The 18,064-nt window shown below is 49.8% G+C and overlaps 1 protein-coding gene across 2 annotated transcripts; it reads right to left on the bottom strand.

The window, feature by feature from the left end:
- Positions 1-4,312: 4,312 nt before the first annotated feature.
- On the bottom strand, positions 4,313-14,696 carry LOC115522250 (centromere protein S-like). Of its 2 annotated transcripts, none has more exons than XM_030327941.1 (5): positions 14,096-14,696; positions 11,331-11,475; positions 10,462-10,495; positions 6,710-6,776; positions 4,313-4,742 (listed from the first exon to the last, which is right to left on the bottom strand). In XM_030327941.1, the coding sequence occupies exons 1-5, from the start codon at positions 14,144-14,146 to the stop codon at positions 4,593-4,595; spliced, it is 447 nt and encodes a 148-aa protein (XP_030183801.1). In that variant the 5' UTR covers positions 14,147-14,696; the 3' UTR covers positions 4,313-4,592. The 2 variants fall into 2 exon arrangements, with proteins under 2 accessions (XP_030183801.1, XP_030183802.1); XM_030327942.1 differs by having other exon boundaries at positions 11,352-11,475.
- Positions 14,697-18,064: the final 3,368 nt, after the last annotated feature.

Here is an 18,064-nt window from a genome sequence, read left to right as displayed (position 1 = left end):
CCCCCACTCGTGGTCACAAACTCGCACTTTTCTCTGAAGGACATAGAAATCAGGGCACCACGTGGAGCCAGAGCTACGTGGCAGGTGTGTCGGATGTAAAACGCACTTCCTACTGCGCTTGACCCGCTTTCCTTCGACTGCACCACTGCGGGGAATCCTCCTCCGTGCCCCACCTCCCCCCCCCACCCCCACCAACCACCTCCCTTCACTGGTCCCAGTTTCAGACTCACACGAGCAAAGAAAGGCACAGATCCTCTACCCACCGGAGACGACCGGTAAACTGAGACCCGGGCCGCAAAGCTGCTAAACGCGGCCAGCAGCCACGGCAAGGTCCCGAGGAGAAGTAATGCAGTGGGACCACGGACTCCACTGCTCTCTCCACTAGGAGAGAGCTTTTCTGTGTCCTCCACTGAGGTTTTCTGTGTCCACAGCCCTGGTTCCCACCCCCTCACGGGGGAAGTCTCCGTGTGAAGTTCCCTTTCATCACAGGATTTGAAAGGGTCTGGGTAAAACCGCCATGACCCGAGGAGTCCTGGCTCATATTTTTTCCATACTAATTTCTTTGCCTAATTCCCACAAATGGATTAAAAAATTGAGTCTTAGAGATGAGAAATTCACAGCAGCTCGGCCAATTTCTTATACCCTGAGTATATTTTGCAGATTTTTTTTTTTAATGTTTATTCAGTTTTGAGAGAGAGAGAGAGAGAAAGCACGAGCAGGGGAGAGGCAGAGAGACAGGGAGAGAGAAAGAATCCCGAGCAGGTTCTGCACTGACAGCAGAGAACCCACTGCAGGGCTCGAACTCACAGACCGCGAGATCATGACCCGAGCCGGTCAGGCACTCAACAGACGGAGCCACCCAGGCGCCCCTATTTTGCAGCCTTTACTCGATGGATTCATGAAACACTCCGAGCACCTAGCATGTACGCAGAACGACAAAGGACCCAGCCCACACCCACCCCAGCAGCGCTGTTAGAGCCCAGCCGGGTGGCAGGACACACAGACGACAAATGAAAGCACATTCGGGGCAACGGCAAGTGCACCAGGGAGGGCCGCGTGGGGCGGCTGGAGGAAGGCCATGTGTCATCTCAGTACTGGCTGTTTCCAAGGAGGTGGCAGCGTGTCTTCAAGGTGACAGCTGAAGACTAAAATCCTGGCTTTGCTATTCAATTAGCCCCTCTGTGGCCCCAGTTTCCTCATCTGTGACATGGGGATGAAAAATAGCGCCTACCGCCCGCATCACAGCGTCGTGGTGAGCAAATAACCCACCAAGCACAAGTGGAAGGCACAGCAGACACTGGTGTTCAGAACCGCTATTGAGGGGCGCCTGGGTGGCGCAGTCGGTTAAGCGTCCGACTTCAGCCAGGTCACGATCTCGCGGTCCGGGAGTTCGAGCCCCGCGTCAGGCTCTGGGCTGATGGCTCAGAGCCTGGAGCCTGTTTCCGATTCTGTGTCTCCCTCTCTCTCTGCCCCTCCCCCGTTCATGCTCTGTCTCTCTCTGTCCCAAAAATAAATAAACGTTGAAAAAAAAAATTTTTTAAAAAAAAAAGAACCGCTATTGAGATCTCCTCAGTCCTACTCCACTGGCACGCCTTACGCTCGAGTCCAAATATCTCAGGGTGCCTACCGTGTGATCACCCTTCTCCAGCCCAAAGCCTGTCCGCAGGGAGCTGATAATCTAAGGTCTTCTGCAAGTATGTGTTTCGGAAAAGATGTAGAATGGGAACTTTGAGTAAGAGGAACTCAGGACTGGGGCTCCTGGCTGGCTCAGTCGGTAAAGCATGGGACTCTTGATCTCAGGGTCCTGAGTTCAAGCCCCACGTTGGGGATGGAGTCTACTTAAACATAAACAAACAAGTTAAAAAAAAAAAAAAAAAAAGGAACTCAGTACTGAATTATTTTGAAAAACTTGAAAAACAAAGACAGCTCATTCTAAAGGGCAGAACAGGACCCAGATAGAAGTTAGAATAGGGGCACCTGGGTGACTCAGTCGGTTTAGCGTCCATCTTCGGCTCAGGTCACGATCTCAGTTCATGCGTTCAAGCCCCACATCGAGCTCTGTGCTGACAGCTCAGAGCCTGGAGCCTGCTTTGGATTCTGTCGCCCTCTCTCTCTCTGCCCCATCCCCGCTCACACTCTGTCTCTGTCTCTCAAAAATGAATAGAAAGATTAAAAAAGATTTTAAAGAAGTTAGAAAAGACTTTTCTCTGTACACAGAAGAACCTTGTAATAGTGAGTGTCCCATAACCAGAAGGGCTGTCTCTGGAGTTCCTGTGTAGTTCCTTGTTGGTGAGGAGATTGGACTAAATGACCCCTAGCGCCTCTTTATAAATTCCACAATTCAGTAAAGGGAAAGAAGCGTGTCCCGATGTAACCCTCCTGGGACATCCAGGCTTTAAGGTCTCAGCTGTGTACCAGCCAGGGCCGACCCTTGGCGCATTCCAGGGGCTGCTGTGTGCAGAAAGGGATGCTTTCCAAGTTCGCTGGCTCCAGTTAATTTCAGTAATAACAAATCAACACAAGACCTTTCATTTCGAGCTCTTCGAGGAACTGGTGTTAACAAGGAAGACAACAGATACTATAAACGTTAAGTTGCCTGTGTTTCCAGGACGCGTTCCTTCTAAAGACACGAGCCTCTTTACACGGTTCATCATCTGGTAAATGGCTCATAGGTTAAAGTTCAGATGAGGTTCCAGGACACTTGAGGAAGCCAGCTCACAAAAACAGGGCCCTCTGCAACTCCTTTCCGCCACGTGTCCCCAAAGATGGACTCACACAAGATGACTGGCATCACTTTGGACATTCCAGAGTCAACAAGACCCCATCTAACATGCAGTGGAGAAGAGACGGCTCAAGAGAACACAGGAAATGGAGTCAGCTCTTCTTTACAAAGTCTGTCGACTCCTGTGTTGCGAGCCCTGAAAAATGTACTCACCTGCAGTATAAGCAGGTCACATGTGAAAGATGCGAAATAAACCAAAAGATTACGTGAACATCAAGTCAATTTTACAATCTGGCTAGAAAATTTCCCATCAAAACACCCACGCCAGCCCCAAGGTGCCCTCTCCAAGCCTGTATGTAACCAGAGACAGGACGCCCGTGGCACACAGAGTTCACCACTTCCAATCGTGAGCGTCCCAGGTTTCGAGAGCTACAGAAATCCATAAACACGAGACCCATAGTAACAGTGCTGCCCCCTTCCTCTTCCTGTCACCTACAACCTCGCTGCAAGGTACAGGGGACCCTACTGCACTTGAACACAAAGCCACAGAATGTCACACGGCCACTAGAGTTGCAAACCCAGGATGCAAATCCAAGTCTGCGGACTTCTGGAAAGTCCATGGCGTCCGGTGTCTGACCTCTCCTGACGCACAGTTCCAGAGAGCTTCTCTGGAAATGAAGCTGCTCACACGCGGATCTGGGAGGGAATGCGACCTAAGGATGGAACGCTTTAGGATTCCCTTTTCTCCGACGTGACACACAGTCGTTTCCAGAAATGAAATAATTCGTCCTTTGCAGAGCCTGATGCCGAGAAGCTTGATTTCAGTGCTTTGCTGTGACCACAGCCCGTCACCACCCCTTGAGAGCTAAACTTTGGGGTGTCTTTTGCTCGTATTTAGTACGGGTGGTATAAATTCTATCCAGAACGCGTGTCCTGATCTCTCTTGCCCCCTCTTTAGTCAGCACCCCCAGTGTGAACACTGCCTCTGATCCGTAGAGCAGGGCAGCTGGCTGACCTCTTCGAGCGTCGGTCTGCATGTCAGTAAAATGGGGATAATGAGATCCACACTGATAAGGCCGTGAAAATGCGGTGACGTCCTATGGGAAGCCTCCAGGGCAGCCTGGCGCACAGAACGGCCTCTGCAAACGCTGCCCCTCCTCTTCCCCCTCTTGCCCCATGGGGGGAAATGCGCACCCTGGGCCTCCCAGACACCCCGGAGAGAAGACAGCGGAACTGGGCCCCTGGGAGGACCAGCCCTCACAGACTGACCCAGAGCACGACACACGGAAGTGTTTGGGAAGAGCCCAGGTTTTCCTCTCCAGCAAAACTGCCGGCCCACAGAACCATAGTTAAATTACAAAATAACCCAGAGAAAAGTTGCATCAAGTGTGTTCTGGAGAAAATCATCCGTAAAAAGTAACACAATTTCCAAATATCACATTTACCTTGTGGTCACAAGTGACCCAGGTTTGAAAGCTATATTGGTGGTCAAAAGGACTAAATAAATAGAGCTGTATTCATCTTTCAGGGACTGTCAGCCTGAAAAATTACACAGAAGAATAACATTTTTGCTTGAAAAAACTGACTACATTTAAGCTGCTGACACAATTTTATTAGCAATAGATACAACTTCCAATCTTTGCCACTCAAACCCTCCCGTGTTAGTGGAGGGTGAGAGACAGGAGTATTTTGCTGGAGAGTTTCCGGTCTCTTTGACACCAGCTTTGGCAGCCAACGACTCTGAGAAAGCAGCCCAGCAAGCCTCTTAGCCTTTTTATTTTAATCTCTACTGATCCCTTGGAAAATCCCTTTGTGGCAACGCAAACTCTTGGCAACCCTCCCTGCTGAAGGCTGCCTTTGCCAGTGAGCGCTACAGACTCGAACTGTCCTTTTTCGCTGCTGCAGCCTCTGCTGGCTCCACTGGTTTTTGGTTTTCTTCCTCTAATTTCTTCTTCTTTTTTGCTCTTTGTTCTGAGTTAAACTGTGCAAGCTCTTCGCTTTTCTCTGTGATGTATTTTAGCTGGAAGGAAGGAAGGAAGGAAGGAAGGAAGGAAGGAAGGAGGGAAGGGGGGAAGGGGAAGGAAAGAAGGAGGAAGGGGGGAGGGAGGAAGAAATACATTATCTGGTTGTGCCATTTTATAAGTCTGGGGGAGGCAGTGGGAATCTACATCCCTCCCAACCACTCCCACCCTAAGAATCTGGGTGGAAAAGCCCGGTTACATTCCTTAGAGTGAAAGCCTGGGTTACATTCCTAGAGTGAAACAAGCCTAGGTTACATTCCTTCCATTTTTTCTGGAAGAAGTAATCAACTACAAAAATCAACCGATTGCTGCCCACACTCCTACCAAACAGGTAGGAAGGAGCTCCTTGAATAATCAGAAGAGTTAAAATGTGGAACTTGGGGCGCCTGAGTAGCTCAGTCAGTTGAGTGTCCAACGCTTGATTTCGGCTCAGGTCATGATCTCACGGTTATGGGATTGAGCCCCTCCACTCAGCCCAGAGCCTGCTTCGGATTCTCCTTCTCTCTCCCCTTCTGCCCCTCCCCACCCCAAAATAAATAAACATTAAAAAAAAAAAAGTGTAACTTGCAGAAGGCACGCCAGTCCTAAATATACTCTACACCAACTCCAGTACAGCCAACACCCCCCTAAATGTAGCCAACTGACATTACTGAGTGCTACTATGCACCAGATAGTAGGGGCAGAAGGTACAGAACACGGGGTCCCTGCCTCCGGGAGCATTTCGTCAAATGCCTAAATTTAGCTGCAACCCTGTCAGATGAAATAAAAAATTAAGAGTCCAAAATAAAAATAATATTTGCAGGTAAACAAATGTGCAATAAACAGATAACGTCCCAATTAATATTCTAAGGTGACTGGCACTGACCAGTCCTTTGCAAAAGGTAGAAACTGCCCACTGAAACAGACCACGAACAGCTCTGACCCGCACCGAATTTACGGACAGAGAGGAGCATCTTTCCCACTGACACACAGCACCGCCAGTCACCTTAGCTATTTTCCTTAGGGATCGCATCATCTTTAACCTTGACTTAAACTTTAAAGAGAGAATATTAGAAGAGCAGAGGGGGAAAAGAGAGCCCGGTAGAAACAGCGCTAGATCCTGGGCCAGAAGGTTAGGGCTCAGCTATCAACCAGAGAGCTTCGTTTTCAGCTCTGGGAAGTTACTGAACTCCAGCTGCCTCCCCTGTAAAACCGGGCTAATAAATCCTGTTCTTAAAGACCCTCAGAGGGTGGTTGTGAGGTTTAAATAATACATGTAAAATAACATCTATAAAAGTCCCCTGTAAACTGTCAACTGCTATACAAACTCATTCAACAACTACTTGCTGAGCACCTGCTGTGCGCCAGGCTCTATTCTAGGCACGGCAGATGAAGCAGAGATAAAAACCCCCGCCCTGGTGGAGCTCACAGTAAAGTATTTTTACTGCGGGAATTAAACTAGGTCATAAAACCTCACAGATGCCCTGGATCTGCCCTGGGCCACTGGCCTGGGATGATCACAGCATCACCTGTAAAAGGAGGGCCTGGTCGAGATGACTTCTAGATTTCTTTGAAAAGACAGACAACGTGCTCAGTTTTCTGCCCGTCCCAGCCGTACGGACACTCCTTCCATACCTGGCCCATCAGACTTGCGGGCACCATAATGGAACTGTCTCCATACACTCTAGCCTGGGGTCTGTCTCTGACATCAGGCTGTAAATGAAAGGCAGGGCCAAAGTTTTGAGATGTTACGAAAAAGGCAAATTATGAAACCCAGAGAGTGCTGATTAGAAAATTCCAAATTGGCTTAGCGAGATCCATCATGATGAAAGAGAGACTATAAATTACGGGCAGGCCTGAATGGTTCAACCATCTCTCGTTTTTAATGCAAGGTGCCCTGGGGAATCGCTTCATGGCTGCAAGTGATTAATTGGGAATAATGTATTCTGATGGGAAAGGGGAGTGAGGAAAGAAATCCATCTCTCACCAGTGAATTACTCCTCCTGGCTAAGAGCTTCACATCTTCCGTGTTAATTGTGCTTCTTTTTGCGTGTCTGTAGAAAGGGCAGGAACAATTCACCAAAATGTTTAGTATCATTTCAAGTTTTGATGAAACCCAAAAGTTCATGGTCAGAGTCCAAATCGGCAAGGATCTCTAAGTAGCCCATCTTTTTAAATTAAATGCATTAAGCAACCATGACATAAAAATGAGTGAAGTGACTTAGCCAAGATACCAATTAAATAAAGAGACTAAGGAAAACAGAAGCCCATCTGTCCACCTCCGCCTGAGGCCCCGGGTGCCTGAGCAGGGACTTGCTTGAGCACGACGGTCACAGTGAACACCACAGAAACAGCAAGCAGCACATATGTGCACACTTTCAGTGGAAAGAGAAAACGGCACAGCCTCACAACACAAAGATTGCCTACGCCTAAATAGACACTAAGGAGAAGAACAAAGAAAACATACAAGTTCCCGAGGCTCTTCTCCAAGGGTGAAATCACAGGAAAAGCTCACACGGATGTCCCCTAATACCCCACCCCCACCAGGGAGGTACCGCGCTCCCCCCACAATAGCCTGGCTAGAACAAAGAACATCCTGTCAACTGGGGTCTGTGTCTTGCTCACGACTTGGGACTCCAATTCTCATTCCAGTCCTCGTATCTTGGCTCCAATAGGTAAAGCTGATAGGTCTGATAAGCTCTAGTCAATAACCTACTGCTCTGGTTACACCCCTTCTTGCCGTTTCTAACTTCCTCCAAAAATAAGGAGAAAGTGTGTACACAGGAACAAGTAGGCGTGTGTCCCGAACAACCAGCACACACAGCGTCCTCACTGGGTACCCGCGCCGCTACCGATAAACTCACACGGAAATTCTACTCTGTATTTGGCCGAACCCCCCCATCCTGCTAAATGTGCAGACATCAAGCGTCATCTCATCACGGCCGCCTCTGCCGACGGTGTCACTCCAGAAGACGACCTCTAGTTAGCGGGCCGCAAGCACCAGGACGCCAACCCCCCCACTACTCCACCAGTTAGCTGGCACCACCTGAAAGTTACCACTTCCCTAAATGGGTTGGGGGGTGGGGGCAGGTATATCCGATGGCGGCCACTGCACATCAGAGACTCTCCTAAATCAAACCTCTGACTCCAGAAAATTACTCCAGAGAAGATTACAAAGCGACCTTTCATATGACACTTTTAGCGACACAGGTTGTAAAGACTATTCCCAAAGTCTTCCTAGAATTTATTCACTGTCCAGTATCTATCTTCTTCAAGATGTTACATCTTCAACACATTGACAATATGAGGTGACTAGAGATTGCAAAGCTAAATAAAGGAAACTCACAACTTAAATTGTGAGATAACTTGCCAAAGTTTACAGGCAAACTATTTCAAATGTAGGCACTATTTTCTCAGAGAAACAATGTTACAAATACCGCTTAAGTTCCCAGCCAGCCTATTTAGACTACTTAGGCTGGCCTGAAACAGACCCTTTGACTCTTTGTGGTGCTCACAGTTCTAGAAGACAGTGGCCACAGGGAAAATACAAAGCCACAGGATAAACGAAGCTAACCTTCTGGGAATATCAATTTCACCCCATGATAAACTTTAAAACAGGATTTTTTTTTATATGACGGCAAACTGAAATATTATGAAGATCAGTGTGAAATTAAGACAAAGGCCGAGTCTTCAAAGAAAATCTGCACTTGCGTCGGCTCAGGGTTCAGAGGGTGGCGGGAGCGTGCAGGGTGCCGTGGGACACTCTCAGACATGTGGAAGGTGAGGCATCTCCTGGTCAGTACGTCTCTGCCGCGCTCACTTAAACAAGAACAGCGTGAGAGCCTTTACCCAGACCCCTCGACTTACATGATGTCCTTCCCTGGGGAGCTCACGGTCTAAGTGACAAACACAACACTCTCCCCCCCTTCAGCAAGTACCCAGCAAAAGAAAATCAACCTTTTTTTTTTTTTTTTTTTAAAGCATGGTTAGAGTTAGGGAGTCCTTCCCCTGACGTTTTTTTATTAAGAGCTTATTTTTAAGCTTATTATTAAGAGCCCCCAGCATGGGGCTTTGAGCTTACAACCCCGAGATCAAGAGTCACCCTCTCCAACAGGGAGCCAGCCAGGCGCCCCAAAAATCAACCCCTTGATGTAGTGATAAAAACACAGAGTGCCTGAAAGCTCAATGTACTACAATGCTAAATATTTCCAATTTCGTTTTTATGCCTAGTATTTTTATAGAAACATCTAGGGGCGCCTGGGTGGCGCAGTCGGTTAAGCGTCCAGCTTCAGCCAGGTCACGATCTCGCGGTCCGTGAGTTCGAGCCCCGCGTCAGGCTCTGGGCTGATGGCTCAGAGCCTGGAGCCTGTTTCCGATTCTGTGTCTCCCTCTCTCTCTCTGACCCTCCCCCGTTCATGCTCTGTCTCTCTCTGTCCCAAAAATAAATAAACGTTGAAAAAAAAAATTAAAAAAAAAAAAAATAGAAGCATCTAAAAACGTTCGTGGTCTTTTCCCACACCTAACACAGAAATGGCAAGAAAAGTCACAACGGGGGGCCGCGCTATGGGCATCTACCAGGGAGAGGTCAGAGGAGCCAATAAACACCCTACTATGCATAGGACAGTCCCCAGCACAACCCAGAATGATCTGGTGCAAATTGTCAACGGTGCTGAGGCAGAGAAACCCTACTCTCTATCGATAATCTTCATGTTCAAATTAAATACTCATTTGCTTACTTATTTACATTTTTGTGCCACCCTTTGTAATAAAAAGAAGTTGTATTTAAAAAAAAAAAAAGGAAAGAAATGGCAAGGAAAGGTGATAAATGGGTGTCACAGGAGACGAGGGGGCTGCGGGCGGGGGACAGGAGATAATGGGCGCCATGAAAGGGGCCACCACCCGTATTAACAAAGAATAAACCACATGAGCTATGACTATTCCATAATATGATCTTAGCCCTGTTGGCCAAGCCGAAGATGCTAAGCGGTTTTTAGGGACTCCTACACGTAGGGATGGGAAAGATTTAGAGTCTGCCCTCCAAGAACCTACTGCTTTAATTCATTCAAAATATTCACCCGAGCAACACAGAGCTAACGGGAGCAAGGTGAAAAGCGCCGGGTACGGAAGAGGCTGGCACCAACTCAGAAGTGCTAGCAAATTAGAAAGCTCTAGCCCTTTCCGGCCTCAGTCATTCAAACTGCTTCATAAAAGCAATTCCTTGCCAATTGTTTTCAATTACCTGAGGTCCTAATTGAAGAGATGAGCGTAAATCACCTGTAAAAGCTAAAGCTTACCAGCTGAGAGCAAATCACCCACTTTTCAGGGAGCGTATGTCTCACTGGTGACAAAGGCGGTGAATGCCAGGCGGACGGGGTGGGTGTCGGGCGCCATGGTCCCCCCGCGCACCGTCCCGCGGAAACATTCTGCAAAGCACACGCACCCTGCACATTCACCGTCCGGGGCTGCCCTGCACATCTTTGTAGCCGCCAAGTGAACGGCTCTGGCTCTTGCACAAAAAGTGCTTGGAAGACATAACAAAAAAAAAAGCCAAATCAAGTCTGAATGGACGTGATTAAAGCGGATGTGATATTCTTGCAGAATCACGATTAGAGATGAGCCTCCAGAAAATCCACACGCACACACAGACTGCATACAGCTCGCCTGGAACACAGCAGCAGGTGGAGAGTACAAATGGGATGTGAATGCACACAGCATCAGAGAACCAGCCTCTTTACCCACCTTGCAAACATTTCGAGGTCTTTGGCGAAATTTTCTGAAAGAGAAAAAGATGTGCTTTAGCTACCCTGATCTCAACCTTATTTCAGAAGGAGGGAAAGTGGAACTTCGGAACGTTTAGCATAGTGACTAATGCAACAAGCCCTTTAAAAGGCAAGAGGAGGGGCGCCTGGGTGGCTCAGTCGGTTAAGCGTCCGACTTCGGCTCAGGTCACGATCTCGCGGTCTGTGGGTTCGAGCCCCGCGCCGGGCTCTGGGCTGATGACTCAGAGCCTGGAGCCTGCTTCCGATTCTGTGTCTCCCTCTCTCTCTCTGACCCTCCCCCATTCATGCTCTGTCTCTCTCTGTCTCAAAAATAAATAAACTTAAAAAAAAAAAAAAAAAGGCGAGAGGAGGCATTTCCGGAGCCTTTAGCAGTTTTATTCGTTATGGCCTCCTTGTCATAATTGGGGTATTGTGGCTACACCCTTCCTTCTGTGAAACTGGCCCTTAATCTTAAATTTGGCTACAAGTTAGAGCTTGAGAGGACATTAATTTTCTCTAACGTCAAGCAGATACCAATGTCATAAGCCCAGCTGTCAAATAAACCATGGCATGGTGGACATAAAAATGTTATAAAGCAATGAGGTGAAAAATTGAATGTCTAATGTTCCAGGCAGTTTAAAAAATAAAACAAAAGTGTTAATACCCAGTGTTAGGTAACAGGAAAAAAAAAAAGTTCTTTTCATAAAATATCTGAATTTTACGGCAAAGAACTGTCTCACGAACAATGCCTGATGATCACGTTCTCCATCTGTTGGGATGACAAGCCGGGGCACCCACCCACACGTTTCTCCCAGGCAAAAGCAACTTCTGGGATGCCTATACACCTACGGGAAGGCCATGGCTTCCTACCGCACTGCCGGAAAGTCAGCTCCGAGATGGCCGCAATGGTTTGTTTGCTGAACCGAATCTCTCTGTCCGATGCCACTTCCTCGCAAAGACACCCAACAGTGTAGTGAACGGCTGCTTTTAGCCTCTGAAGCGAAAATCAAAATACTTCATGGGTAAGGTTGCAAAGAAGAGCTCTGCACATCTTGGAAAATTAAGACCAAGGAGAGGCTCTGCTGCGCTTCCTTCCTTCAGCACTTTCCATAATGGCTGAGTGACTTTTCAAGTGTACTAATAAATTAATGAGGCCCTCTGGAGTGTGGCTTGTAGAAACATTACTTCCTAGTTAATGGTTACGATTTAGGTCAAGTAAAGATAAGGAATTACAATGGCAGGTCAGTGGGGAGAAAAGTCGGACTCGCACTTGTAAAGTATCTGCATGACTTTACTCGGGTAGTCCACGAACAGGGACCACGTTCCTACTGAGTAAAGGCCCATGCCAGGTGTTTGAGGAACAACGAAAAACCAGACAGGGGTTAATCAAGCGAAAAAGGAGGCGATGCCATCCCCCTGCGGCCAGTCTCTGCCAGCCCCGGGCCTGCGTGTGACAAAAGACAAACGCTCAGGACTGGCTGGGAAAGGTCTGTGCGGGCGCGGCTGAGCCTCCCTTGATTTGTTGGCTTGCTAGCCCACCTCGCCAGGACCCTCACTGCTCCTTAGCAACCCTTTTAGATACTGAGTAACATATCTTTCCCATGCAGAGGAGCAAAGAAGCAAAACAAAGTTAAGCCAAGATCTCAGTCTCATGTCAGCAAACTTCTTGAGCCCCTAGGTGTGCTCCTCTATGGTGGAGACAGAACTGAACTGGACATGGGGACAGCTGAAGCCAAGACAGCATCAACCCTACCAGCAAGTGTTCACAGTTGAGACAAGATGAGGAGGAACCGCAGAAACACAGGTCGAGGACCGAGGACCGAGGACCCGGGACCCGGGTAGAGGCCAGGCAGATAAGCAAGGGCAACTACCTTCCTTAGTTTCAGAGGTCACAAGAGTAGGAAGTTGAGGCCTTTGGCAGGAGACAAAGGGACCATCACCCGGGGAGGGATAAAGACCTTCCCAGGTCATCTTTTTTAGGTATGCGTGGGGCAGGGGGAGGTTCGGGGAACAGGACAGGAAGCCTTCCGAACATTCCAGGAAGTTTTTTAATGTCTCTCCTCCTTCTGTACGCCTCTTGGATGGGGCCAACTGCCTTCTGCAATGCTGCACACGCTAACCCACCAGACCCTAAATTCCTCAAGGGCACAACCCTGTTTTGTTCACTACCGTCCACCTACCTAGTGCCAAGAACAGCTGGTTCAATGAATGGTGGGATCTTCAACCTGCTCACCAATTTCTCAGCCCAGCTCTGCAGCCTTACTCATCTCGTCAGCACGCAGAACCAGCCTCTGGTTCTTTATTGGGCACTGAGAACCAGCCTCTGTACTCGGGGCTGAGAATACAAAAATGGAAAGGCCAGCTCCCTTCTCAAAGACTTTATCTCCTGCTACACCTTTGCCATCAATGGACTCTTCAAAACCATCAATGTCAGGAAAAAGAGGATGGAGAACCAACCGGTCCAGGGAAGATCAGAGCCAGGATTACTAAATGCACTTTATGTTCCTTGACTGGATCCTGGGTGAAATAAAAAAAGACCACTAGAAAAAAAAAAAAACAAACAAACAAAAACTGCTTTGGAACACCGGGAACATAAAGGTGGACCGAACATTACATAATAGGATTTTATCCGTATTAAATTTGCTGAGTGTGATCATTGAGATTATGCAGAATACCCCTGTGGTCGGGAGAGCATACTATAAAGTATTACAACTTACAGGGAAAGGGTCAAGGTATCTGTGATCATATCTCAAATGAGTCAGAAAAAAAGAGAGCAAAGGAGCAAACACAGCCAAGTGCTAACAACTGGTGAATCCAGGTGGGGAGCATACGGCTGCAGAGTGGGCTATTCTCGCCAACTTTTCCTGAAATCTTACACTTCTCAAAATAAAGGCAGGCGGTGGGTAAAACAGCTGAAGTGTTACACTGGCAGGAGGGAACTCCCGCGCCCTGAGCTCCTTCGCGTCTCTTGAGTGCCCCCTCTTTGAGGATACCGCCCTGGTTCTGGCTTTTTATCTCTTTGGGGCTTTACGGTTGGTTCCCGCGACCCTGCCCCATTGTACTAACTCCCAGGGCGATTAGACGAAGGGCCGCCCCTGGGAGAGGGTTACTGTTACTCTGTTATTCTGCAAACAGGAAAGCTGGGCTCGCGCAGCGCCAAAGCGACCCTCGGGCTGCGGAGGCGGGACCGGAACCCACCCGGGAAGGATGGGCTCCGGGACCGCACGGCCCGCATCGCACCCAGGTTCGCAGGCCGTCTCTGCGTCTGCAGGACGGAGCGCGCAAGTCACGGCGGCCACGTGCCGGGCATCGGGCTACGTGCTTGGCCTGAATCCCCTCCAAACGCTCACACCCCATCTTCACAACACCCCTGAGAAGGGAGACTGCGGCTGTCCTGGGCAAGAAGGCTGCCGCGCGACTCGGACCCGCGTTACCGAGGATACCGCCTCCCAGCACCCCCCGCGGCAGCCCAGCTGGCGCAGGCGCACGCGGCCCGAGCGCGCCCTCCGCCCCGGGGGACGCGCCCCGAGAAGCGCCAGGCCTCGGGGCCTTTCCCTCTCCAGGAGCTCGACGCCGTCCTCCCGCAGCCTGGCCGGGACCCGGCTTTCCTGTACCTGTTGGTAGGAGAATCGCTGCTGCTCCTCGGCCGCCTCGTCCTCCTCCATCTCAGCGGGCCGACCCAGGCAGGCGCGCCAGGGCAGTAGGAGGCGGCGGCCGGGAGGAGCCCGTCGGATTTCCCGCCGCGGCGCCCGGAGACGGACCGCGCGAGGGGACAAAGCGCGAAGTTCCACGCCGCCGTGTGTGTGCGCGCCCCCTGGCGGCCGCTCTGGGGACGGTCCGCAGCGGTCCGAGCTCCCGCCTCGAGGCGCGGGGGGACCTGGCGGTCCAGGTCCCCTGGCTCCGCTCGGCTCTGCGCCTGGCTTGCGGCTCACACGAACCCTTGGAAAGAACGCTTGTGTGTAGGGACAGCGTTGTCGGGCGGCACTCTTTACTGTGAGTTACGTGGGGCCGTAAGGTCCGTAGACCTTGCAGAATCCACCAACGTTCTGTAATTGTGTCACCAACAGTAGTGTCACCGAGTCAGACGCAGGCAAATGCTGGATTGCTGTCCATTCAGCATCGCAGTGAGTAGGTGACACAGCCGAGGCTAAGGCACTCATCAGCAGTGCAAGTGTCCCCAATTAAAAAAAAAAAAATTGTTTTTTTTTTTTCCTTGAGTAATGTCTATATATACCCAGCATGGGGCTCTAACTCAGGCTGCCGCAAGGGTCAAGAGTTGCGTGCTCCACGACTGAGCCAGCCAGGTGCCCCAGGGCCCCCAATTTTTATGTATGTATGTATGTATGTATGTATTTACTTCTTTATGAGAGAGAGAGGGAGAGAGAAGGGCAAAGAGAAAGAGCGAGAATCCCAAGCAGGCTCTGCACCATCAGGGCGGAGTCCAGTGCAGGGCTTGAACCGTGAGCTCATGACCTGAACCAAAATCAAGAGTGGGACGCTTAACCAACTGAGCCACCCAGTCGCCCCAGGGCCCCTAATTTTTTTAAAGGAAATTAATTTGGTTATATATTTTCTAATGTCTTGGTGCAATCATCAGGGAGAAAAGCATCTTCTTGGACCTCCTCACACTTTTTGTAAGGGTTAAGGTTGTGTTTATTTTTTTTTTAAGATTGATTTATTTTTATTTTTTTTAATTTTTTTTTAATGTTTATTTATTTTTGAGACAGAGACAGAGCATGAACGGGGGAGGGTCAGAGAGAGAGGGAGACACAGAATCTGAAGCAGGCTCCAGGCTCTGAGCTGTTGGCACAGAGCCTGACGCACCTGTGAGATCATGACCTGAGCCGAAGTCGGACGCTCAACCAGCTGAGCCACCCAGGCACCCCTGTTTATTTTTTTAAAGATTTATTTATTTAGAGAGAAAAGGAGTGGGGATGGTGCAGAGAGAGAGAGAGAGAGAGAAAATCCCAAGCAAGTTCCGTGCTGTCAACACAGAGCCCGACTCGGGCCCGATCCCACAAACCGTGAGATCATGACCTGAGCCAAAATCAAGAGTCCGACACTTAACTGACTGACCCACCCAGGCGCTCCTGGTCAATTTCTACTGCATCTGAGATGACAGGTGCCTCTGGCCTCTTCTCCCCATTGCTCCCGGAGAGAATTCCAGTTTCCAGTCCCCTGGGATGGTCCCCGATGTCATGCAGGGCAGGCCTCTCACGGGATGTCCCTGATCTGCAGCTGTGTCTTAGCAGGCCGAGCTCTGCCCATCGGTTGTCGCCCTGCTCCCCGCTGCTGCAGCTCTCTGGTCTCCAGCAGGAAAGAAAAGGGTTGGGGGTGTGGGAGCAGGTGGGGAGCTCCAGCCTAGGCCCAGACCTTGGGTTTGGGGCCTGGCCCCTTTCACAAGCTTTGTGACCCTGGGTGAGTCACAGAACCTCTCCAAGCCCCAGTTCCTGCATTTATAAAGTGAGAAGCATGGGACTAACTTCAGAGAGTGGTCTCAAGGCCTAAGTTGCCTCACCAAAGGGCACAAGAAATAGTAACAGTTTTCTCCTGGGCAGTTTCTGTGCTTTGTACCTTGCATGATGTCTCATTTTAAAGCAGTTGCTTCCCAGGGCCAAAAATGCATTATTCTAGCAGCTTCTGGAATACCTGGGCACTTTAGAGTCTGAAGAGGAAGGCCTGGAGCTGAGGCATTACGTCACAGAAAATGGCTATGTTCCTTTGGAACAAATTTGCCCGGGAAAGAACCAGCCACGCCAACTGGCCACTAGATGTCAGCATTGTGCCACGTTGTGGAACAAGGCGGGCCTTACTGCCGGTGATCCGCCCCCGTCACCTTAACCCTGGTGTTACTAGCCTCTGGGTTCTAGGCACCCCGCTTGGGTTAGGTCTCAGCTGCGCTCAGAGGTAGGTGCGGTTCCGCCATCTCCTACGTGAGGGAACAAGGTCGCGGAGGGGAGAGAACTTTGCCTGAGGTTAGCCTGCCAGGAAGTGGTAAGAGTCCGGTGTCTGCAGGCTGGCGTCGGAGTCTGCGCCCTCACCAGAAATAAGACAGGGACATTTGTCCCTGGATCCTTTTCAGCTGCATCAAATAGGGTACAAGGAATACTTAGCTCAATAACAGTCCTCATTTATTCCCCCTATAAATGCGCTACAAATTGCTGGTTCAAAAATCAGTCTCCGGGGCGCCTGGGTGGCTCAGTCGGTTGAGCATCCGACTCTTGACTTAAGCTCAGGTTATGATCCCAGGGTCGTGGGATTGAGCCACGCGTCAGGCTCTGCGCCGAGCGTGGAGCCTGCTTAAAATTCTCTCCCTCGGGACGTCTGGGTGGTTAAGCATCCGACTTCAGTTCAGGTCATGACCTCACGGCTCGTGAGTTCGAGCCCCGCGTCGGGCTCTGTCCTGACAGCTCAGAGCCTGGAGCCCGCTTCGGATTCTGTCTCCCTCTCTCTCTCTGCCCTTCCCTCACTAACACTCTCTCTCAAAAATAAATAAACATTTAAAAAATTCTCTTTCCCTCTTCCCCTTCCCCCACTCTCTCTCTCTCTCTCTCAAGGAAAAAAAAATCAATTTCCATTAGCTGTAGTATAGATTCTATAAGCTCATGAGGTCAGGACTTTTCATCTTCTCTCACCACTGACACACGGTCCCGTCACAGTGCTTGGCACATAGCGGGTATACTGTAAGTATGCCAGTGGCCGAGTGAATAAGTGAATGGTACGCCTCGAGCCTTAAGAGCTTAATGGTTAATTGCCCGGATTCCGGCAGCAGCTTGCCATTGTTCCAGTTCCAGTGCTTCAGGAGTTATGCGACCTTGGACAAGTTACTTAACCATCCAGGAACTTCATTTGTGAATTGGGGCTGACGGTAGTACCTGCTTCAGGGGGTGTTGTATTATAAAACTGCCTGGCACACACTCAGTTGTTACTTTCCAGTATGTGCCACATATACGGCGTGAGAACTCAGGAACACTAGCAAGTAGGGCCAGAGTTCCTAACTTCGTATAACCAAGTGTCTTTTTCAAAAGAAGCGTATCTGGCAGATTATATTCGCTCAAAACATAGAGCCAGTATCTCCTGACCCTTGTGTTCCTCCAGAACACTGCCACTCCGCCATTAAGAGCTGACTCTAGGGGCACCTGCGTGGCTCAGTCATTCAAGTGTCCAACTCTTGGTTTCGGTGTCAGGTCACAAGCTAAGGGTTCGTGGGTTCGAGCCCCACGTCGGGTTCCATGGTGTCAGCACGGAACCTGCTTGGGATTCTCTCCCTCCCTCTCTCTCTGCTCCTCCCCTGCTCATGTGCACTCTCTTTCTCTCTCAAAGTAAACATAAAAAAAAAAAAAAGAAGGTAGAGTCTAGCCCTCCACCCATTGAATTTGGGGTGTTTATGACTTGCTTGTAACTGATACAATGGGGCTGAAATAACACCCTGTGGCATCCATGGCTAGGTCTTACAAGGCAATCCAGCGTCTGCTTTGTTAGCGGGAACATTCCTCACCTCTGGAGCCCTGCGCTCCCACGTGAGAAGTTAGCCCAGCCCGAGGCTGCCGTGAAGCGGGGCAGCCGACGGCCATGTGGTGAGG

The sequence above is a fragment of the Lynx canadensis genome, chromosome C1, assembly GCF_007474595.2.
Source record: "Lynx canadensis isolate LIC74 chromosome C1, mLynCan4.pri.v2, whole genome shotgun sequence".
Classification (NCBI taxonomy): Eukaryota; Metazoa; Chordata; class Mammalia; order Carnivora; family Felidae; genus Lynx; species Lynx canadensis.
The sequence above is the reverse complement of the archived record's forward strand: the minus strand, read 5'-3'. Positions and strand labels throughout refer to the sequence as shown.

Coding starts and splice junctions, on each gene's coding strand:
- LOC115522250 (XM_030327941.1), bottom strand. CDS start 14,146: ATGGAGGAGGACGAGGCGGCCGAGGAGCAGCAGCGATTCTCCTACCAA. Junction 10,496..11,330: donor TAGGAAGCCATGGCCTTCCC/GTAGGTGTATAG, acceptor TTTCTCTTTCAG/AAAATTTCGCCAAAGACCTC. Junction 4,743..6,709: donor CCAGGAGGAGTAATTCACTG/GTGAGAGATGGA, acceptor CCTTCCTTCCAG/CTAAAATACATCACAGAGAA.